The sequence below is a fragment of the Myotis davidii genome, unplaced genomic scaffold, assembly GCF_000327345.1.
Source record: "Myotis davidii unplaced genomic scaffold, ASM32734v1 scaffold363, whole genome shotgun sequence".
Taxonomy (NCBI): Eukaryota; Metazoa; Chordata; class Mammalia; order Chiroptera; family Vespertilionidae; genus Myotis; species Myotis davidii.
In genome coordinates, this window is record NW_006294069.1 from 833,534 (window position 1) to 841,167 (window position 7,634).

The 7,634-nt window shown below is 56.8% G+C and overlaps 1 protein-coding gene across 2 annotated transcripts in view; it reads right to left on the reverse strand.

Annotated features, from left to right (window-relative positions):
- Window positions 1-271: 271 nt before the first annotated feature.
- SEZ6 (seizure related 6 homolog (mouse)) overlaps window positions 272-7,634 on the reverse strand; it is a 36,979-nt gene continuing 29,616 nt past the window's right edge. The window contains exons 7-18 of one of the 2 annotated variants that reach the window (XM_006768047.2): window positions 6,045-6,213; window positions 5,761-5,927; window positions 5,009-5,203; window positions 4,630-4,768; window positions 4,322-4,518; window positions 3,538-3,732; window positions 2,648-2,839; window positions 2,352-2,549; window positions 2,036-2,074; window positions 1,676-1,793; window positions 1,491-1,593; window positions 272-1,310 (exon numbers count right to left, since the gene is read on the reverse strand). In XM_006768047.2, the coding sequence (XP_006768110.1) occupies window positions 1,281-1,310; window positions 1,491-1,593; window positions 1,676-1,793; window positions 2,036-2,074; window positions 2,352-2,549; window positions 2,648-2,839; window positions 3,538-3,732; window positions 4,322-4,518; window positions 4,630-4,768; window positions 5,009-5,203; window positions 5,761-5,927; window positions 6,045-6,213 (1,742 nt within the window). In that variant the 3' untranslated portion in view covers window positions 272-1,280. Of the gene's footprint in view, window positions 1,327-1,490; window positions 1,594-1,675; window positions 1,794-2,035; window positions 2,075-2,351; window positions 2,550-2,647; window positions 2,840-3,537; window positions 3,733-4,321; window positions 4,519-4,629; window positions 4,769-5,008; window positions 5,204-5,760; window positions 5,928-6,044; window positions 6,214-7,634 lie in introns of both variants that reach the window. The other variant, XM_006768046.2, reaches the window with a different exon arrangement.

Consider the following 7,634-nt stretch of genomic DNA (forward strand, 5'->3'; position numbering starts at 1 on the left):
AGAGGGGAAGAGAGAGGGAGAAACACCAACGACGAGAGAGAATTGTTGCCTCCTGCACATCCCACACAACGGATCGAGCCCGCAACCCGGGCATGTGCCCCGACCAGGAATTGAACCGTGACCTCCAGGTTTATAGGTTGATGCATAACCACTGAGCCACATCAGCCAGGATTATTAGTTGATGTGTCCAGCATACCTTATGGTCCTGAAGTCCACATCCCATTTATCTCCCACCTCCTTTCCCTTCAAAAAAGCACCATCCACCTGGCCATTGCTTGTGTTTTTTTTTCTTTTTTTTCAAAACACCATTTTAATAAGGAAACAACAGAAATAGAAGATTATTCTCTGGCTGGAGGCCAGACTGCATATGATACATTACATATACAAAGCGGCCTATAACCGGCTCCTGGGCCTCTCTGAGCCCCTGCTCCATGCCAAATTCCTCGACCCTTAGACTTCTCTGCCTCTCCAGAATATGCCTGCCCACTCCCCTTATCCCAAAACAGTAGCCAGGAGGGGAGTCTGGCAAATGGTTGGAGTTAGAGGAGGGATTAGTGGGAAAGGGGATGTTTTAATAGCCAGACTGGCATCAGGAGGAGTCTTTCTCTCCTCAGCGTGGGGGAGCAGGGGGACTTCCTGCTTTGGTGTGGAGCATGAGTACCTAGGGAACCCCAGCCTTAGCTTGGGTAAGGTCTCTAAACCCCTCACGATCCCCTAGAATTGTTGCCTCCACTGGGAAGGGACAGGAGCAGGACTGTCCATTCCCGGGGCCTTAGAGAAGGACTAGAGGCTTTCTCATGGGCCAGGACCACCCAGAGGTCACTATTGAGAGCAGTTTTGGCCGCTGGTGATGGCCCTGTGAGGAGCACCCTGGCGCGCTTTCTGCCATCATGACGTTAACCCTGCTGCACAGAGCTATCTCCCAGCGCTGGATGGTGGTCCCATGGAGAACGGCGCTTCCATTCTGCCTCTGAATTCCAGGCTCGAGGTGCAGGGCGTGAAGGAGGGTCAGGAGAAATGCTGGTTCTTGATGCAAATGCTCCAGCTGTGTTCTGCCCAGAGGCAGATGCCCCCCGACTTGGACCCAAGGAAGGGCCCTAAGCGGGCAGTGGAACCAAGAAAATAGGACCTGGTGGGCATTGTAGGTGGGGAAGGGCACCACTTCTTGAGAGATCAGTGGTGTCTCTTCCCGGGTGGTATGTACAGGAGGTGGAGGGACAGCAGGAAGCTGGGAGCTCTGCTGCTGGGCTGTGATGCAGGGCTGAGCTGGCTTCCCCCACCTAGATGGATACTTCATATTCTCTCATCTCCTGCAAAGGAAAGAGACTGCTGGGAGTTGGAAACTTGCGTAAAGTTTGCCAGCCCGTCACCCACCTTCCCAAGGAAAAGGAAAAGAGCAAGAGGACTTGGTAGGGCCCTCAGGGGTACCTGCCCAAGGGAGCACAGCATGGGGTGCTGGGTAGGGTGTCAAGGCTGGCCTGGGTACTTACTCCAGTCTCGTAGGTTGGATTGTCAAATGCTGACTCCACGGTGATCCGGTCATAGGCTCGGGGTCGTGTTCCGGGCAGCTGCCTGGGGCTTTTTCCCTGGAGCCTGTGGGACAGAGTAGCCTGTGAGTAGAGTAACAGGCAGGGGTAAGGCAGGTGTGTAGGGTAGGAAGGGAAGCCGGCCTCACCTGGAGAAGTAGAGGTACACACCTCCCACCAAGAGCGCCATTGCCACCAGCGGCAGGAAGATGGCAGCTGCAATGTGGGCAGCATCCAGGGTGCTGGAGGCAGCAGGTGCCTTGGCAACTGAGAGCACAGAGGGTGGGATTGGGGCAGAGGTCCCAGTCACTGAGAGCCCACAGCCCCTCACCTCTGCCCAGGGAAATCCAGCCAGCAGCTCCTTCCGGCTGGCTCGGGGCAGGGAAGGAGCTGCTAGTCCCAGACCTCTCTCTTTATCAATCCACCCTCCTTGGGGAACCCAATGGCCTGGGATCTATGAGAACCGGCGGAAGAGCCTACTTCCCTGGCCCTCCGGCGTGGGAGCTCACCCTCCAGGCTGCGGCCGCTGTAGAACCCATCCAGAGAGGCTGGAACAAGACGGGAGGGCCAAGGGCAGTGGTTGAGTCCAACAGGCCTCACCACTAAGGCAGGGGGTGGGTTGATCCTGGGGAGGTTTTGTCCATGAAGAGCCCACCCCAGCTTTTGTCTTGGTGTCGCCAGGTGAGGAAAATCGGGCAGAGACTGGGGAGACCAAGGGTAATATGAAGGGAGTGTGGGCAGTGGGTTCTGGTTCTCAACATTTGACCTCTTTGCCAGAGCAGCCCTATGAGCCAGGCAGAGGGTTTAGGGGGGCAGACGACTCACCAGCCCTGCAGATGGGTGGGGGGTCACTCCAATGTGAGGGGTTCCCGGGTACACACTTGATGCTGGCCTGGCCCTTCAGCACATAGCCGGGGGCACACGAGAAGTGGACAGTAGCCCCCGCTGGGTGTAGCCGCTTTTCAGGACTGCAGGCACCGTTCTCGGGGGCACTGAGGCTATGGCATGGCTTGAGCTGTTCCACTGCAAAGCAGGCGGAGCCTAGTGAGGGTGCCACACCCCTCAGGCAGCATCTTTTGTCTCCTACCAGAGGCTTCCCCTCCTACCCATTTGACACTTACGGAGACATTTGGGGGCCCGGTCGCTCCACTTGGGGCTGCTGGCTTGGCGGTCATGGCAGGTGAGGATGGCACTACCCGTCAGCACAAAACCCTGGTCACAGATATACTGCACCGTGGCTCCCACGGGGAACTTGGGGCTAGATATGAGGCGTCGGCTGTGCTCCACATCCCCAGGGTCATGGCAGGAAGTTACTATGGGTGTGTGGGGGGAGGGTGATGGGGAGGAAGTAGCTCAAGTAGAACTCAACAAAAGCCAGTCCTCCCTGGCGTTGTGCCAGGCAGCCAACATCTTCATGCCAGGGAGCTTTACCCTCTAGTTATCTGTCACCACCATTTTGCTGGTGTATCCCTACCTCTGTCCCCTTCCAATCCATGAGAGTCAACAGACACTGATTGGTGGCATTTAATTAACAAGCTGGTGAACAGAGTGGATCCAGAGATATGGAAGCATGGAACAGAGTGAGGAATCTCGGAGGGAAGGCGGGGGAGATGATCAAGCAAAGAACTTGTATGCATATACTAGGTCTATGCATAACCCATAGACACAGACAATAGGGTGGTGAAGGCCTGGAGTGGGGGGAGGGGTGGGCTGGAAGGAGTCAATGGGGGGAAAAAGGGGACATATATAATACTTCCAACGATAAAGATTAAAACAACAACAAACAAACACCGATTGGCCAGCTACCAGGAACAAAATACTTGGAGTACTTGGTAGATAACTATGGAAAGGTATTGTCCCATTTCCCAGATGAGGAAACCGAGGCTATGAGAGGTGGAAGAACTTCAGGGATACCAGCTAATAACAGTTGGAGTCTGGTTCATAGTCCAAGAGAGAGGCTTGTAGGTTGCATTGAGGGGTGGGGGGACATATGGGGAACAGGTACACTCACCCCTCTGGCAGGAGGGCAGGTCCTCACTCCAGGTTAGGTCCCACTGGCACATAAGGATACTGGATCCCACCACCTGGTAGCCAGGGTAGCACTGGTAAGTGACGACAGTGCCATGCACCAGCTCAGGCTGTGACGGGCTCTTCCAGCCATTGGGGATCTCAGGCAGCTCTGGACATGTGTCATTGCGGGGCACCTCTGGGGCACAGGGGCAAAAGATGTAGACCCTCAGCCAGCACCAGAGTAACTGTGCTAGCCTCCCCCCTCCTGAGGACACTCGGCTCCTGCCAGTTTGGCCTGGGCCTGGCCTGGGCCGGCTCAGTGATTCATTCTCCCCACTCAAAAGTGTCCCTCCTTACTCGTCCCTGACAATGACTGTCTCCTTGATTCCTGGTTTATCATCTAGGCTTTGACCTTAGCTCCAAATACATGTTGGCCAGTTCCTCGGTCCTGAGAGATGGGCCGGGTAAAGTGGGGGAAATTGTCACTTCTATTGAAGATTACCAGAAAGGTAGAATCGAATACTTTTCCTTAGTCCCCTACTTTTGTTACGAAGTTCTGCCTGCTGCCCACCAAAACCCTCTTGCTGCGACAGAAGCTCCCTTTCTCCCCCTGGGCCCTGGGGGAAGATGGAGAACAGGGCTAGTTTCAGGTGATGCCCAGAGTGTTTTGAGCTTTCTCTTGTCAGGCTCCTCATCACCCTGGCCTCTCCGACTTGCATGTTTTGGGGTCTGCATTCTAGCATCCCTTCTCCCTCAGGCACAGGGTGGGGCAGGAGCAAACTCACCAAAGAAGTGGATGACAAAGCCCTGCTGGTAGCCCAGCACCGAGGTCCCAGGGTCTGACTGGAACTGGATGGTGACATCGGCCATGGAGGTAAAGAGCTTGAAGTGGCCTCGGGGCCCAGAATACTGGCCCAGAACCCGGGCTGTCAGGTCATCCCCATCATAGAAGGTAAGTACATCACCGGGGCCTATGCGCAGCCTATGGAGGAGGACTGTCAGGGTGGATGGGCCCGGGGACCCCAGGATGGGCCGGGCAAGAGATGTCTCCATGGCTTAGGAGCTGGCTTGGCCGAGCCCAGGGGGCACTTACACTCGGACATCCAGCATGATGCGCTTGTCCTCCTCCACGTGCACGCCCCAGATGCAGTCTTGCCCACGGCCGTAGGGCTCCGGCCAGTTGGGGGAGAGCACCACGCCGGCTGAGTCTGTGAGCTCCCCGCTGCACACAGCTGGAAGGCAGGGGAGGCCCGCGAGGCACGTCCCCTCCGCATTCCCCCCGGGGCCACGTCCTGGAGCTGCCATCTGCCCCCAGGAGTGCCTACCTACTGCTGGGAGTCCCCACCTTTTCCTCGGGAAAGCTTGAGTGACACGTCACCGGGACCCTGTGGCCCCAGGTTCTGTGGCTGGCTCCCTGGTGCCCACCCTGCTCCCTGCCCTTGGCAGGCCCATCTCTGCTTGTGCCTACTGACCTCGGCAGGCGGGCTCTGTCTCATTCCACTGAGGGTCATGGGGGTCAACACACTCAATGATGATGGAGCCTTGCTCTAGGGTATAGCCAGGGTCGCAGCTGAACTCCACGGTGGTGCCCACAGGGTAGGAGGGTGCACTGCTGCTGAAGTTGCCGTATTTGACAAAGGGCTCATAGCAATGGCCCTGCTGGAAGGCTGTAAACGACAGGCCGGGCTCAGCCTTCACTGGGTCAAACATCCTCCTAGTTCCCTTCCTAAGGCTTTCCTCATCCTGACTACAAATGTCTCTCCTGGGCTTGGAGCTGGGGGCAGGAGCAGCCCAGAGCACCCATCCCTACTATGCTCAGGAGGCTGTCCTGATCACCGTTATATTTCTAGCACCTAATTTTGTGCTTAGTACATAGGAGGCACTCCATACATGTTTTGAGTGAATGCATGCATGAGTGGTTCTGGAATGTCTCTTGTAGCAATTCTCCTCCCCTAAGAATTGGGCCTTTTTTTGCTCTTCAAATTCTAGAGAATTCATTCACTTGGACCAGAGGGCCTGGGTCCAGGCAGGGGTCTCCTGCAGATGGGGTAGGAATCCTGGACTTGAAGGAAGGGATGGAGAGAGAGGGCCTTGGTGCCAGGTGAGCAAGGGCTGAGTTGGAAGGAGTGATGATGGCATGGAGGGGGAGGGTATGAGAGAAGAGACCCTAGGTCCAAGCCCCCACTCTAGCCCCTCACCCCTGGGTAGGCCCCATCAGGCTCACCCTCATAGCGCAGGGCCATGCCTGCAGCTGCCCCGCTGCTGTCAGTGCTGAGCTCCACAAAGAAGTGTCGGCCAGAGCTGAGCAGGCCCTCGATGGGCAGGTACTCCACCTCATAGGAATCATACACGGGCGGGGCCTCCACGTTGTCCCCATTGCGGATGATGAGCCTGGGTCAGCAGAGTGGCAGCTGTGTGGCTGGTTGCTGCCCCGGGGTGGGGTGTGACTGTCCCTCCAGAAAGTATTGCCAAGCCAGGTGGTCCCCTCCCACCAGGACATGCCCTCACCTGTCGTCATCCTCTGCCAGGGAAACCTTCTCAAAGTGCAAGTGCAGTCGCTGGCTCTCGGGAGCTTCCAGCAGCCAGTGGCAGGTGAGGTTGTTGCTGTAGTTGCCCGGGAAGCCGGGGGAGACAATGCGGCCCGTGGTGGCATTGCGGATCACTCCCCCGCAGGCAGCTGGGAGACAGGGCCAGCACTGTGGGCGGGGCCCCTGGCTGGAGCCCAGGCAGCCTACCAAGCCTTCCGGCTTTTCCCAGCTCTCTGGCCTGTGCATGGGGCAGCGGGGATCTTTGCCTTCATGGGGCTGAAGATCAACCCTTTGCCCTTGTAACCCTGCAGCTCCAGGCAGCCTGGACTCCAGAATCTGCCTCCTCACCGTTCACCTCTGGGACTATTCATATGCGACTTCCTTGAGTGTGGTAGGTCTGCCATGGCCTGGCTGTGTGGCCCTGGAGGAGTCATGTTCCTTCTCTGCTGACTCCTCCGGGAGGCCTTCCCTGACTGCCCCCCAGGTGTTCTTTATTAAAGCCTTTTACCCAGGCTCCAAACTTCTTGGGTGTATCTACTACTTCTACCTCATGCTACTTCCTAAAACCAGTTACTGTTTGGATATGTCCCTTAACTAGGATCCCCTGGGGTGGGGGCCAGTCTTCTCAGGCCAGGCACAGATTGGTGTTCAGTATTTGTTGAATCAAATGATTGAATCAACGTAAAAAGGGGGTAGGACTAGATCAGGGATGACAAACATGGTGTGCATGCCAGTCACCTCCGAATTCTGTGCCCCGAGTAGACAGGACTAACCAGGTGATGGCCTCGAACACTCTGAAATAGCATCACTGCCACTGTCATTCCCGGGCTGACCCTTGAGGGCCTTCCCAGCACTGCCTCCTCGGGCCTGGGTTGGTCCTCTTTCCCGAGGAGAGGCTGAGCAGCTCACTTGTCCCCATCACTAAGGACGGCTCAGTCCGTTGGCCGTAGACTCCCAGGTGCTAAGTGGGGCCCGTGAAGCGGTCTCAGGCGAGAGGAGTGTGGCTGGTTCAGGCAGCACTTTCCTTTCCCGGACAGAGAGCTTCGGACCCTACCAGCTCGCAGGGGCCCCGCTGCCAGGACACAGCGCCCTTGTCTCTAAATGTTCAAGACAGCAGAATGTTTTCCCCGAATAAATCTCGTGCGGAGGGGGTTGTGGTGAGTTTCTTCTCCGCTTCTCTGCAGAGAGGGCAAAGCTGCCGTTGGCTCGTTCTCAGAACAGAATGCCCTCAAATCTGATCATGCCCTGTCCTGCACTTACATTCCTCCGTGGCTCCCTGTGACCCCCGGACAGAGTCCAGGCTGAGATGGCATTCAGCCCTGTATGAACCTGATTCTGGACTTGGCCCCAGCCTCTCTTTATTTCCCCTCTTCTTCAGGCCCAGCTCACCGAGTCCTCACCATACCACGCGGCTTCGTGCCTCCACACCTCTGCACGTGCTGTCCCAGGAATCCACTCCACCCCCCTGGGCTGACATTCTTGTAATCCTTCCAAGTCATCTCCTTGGGAAGCTTTCTTTGACTCCTTCCTCGTTTTGGAGCAGCCTGCCCTCCCCGCCCCTCCCACCACC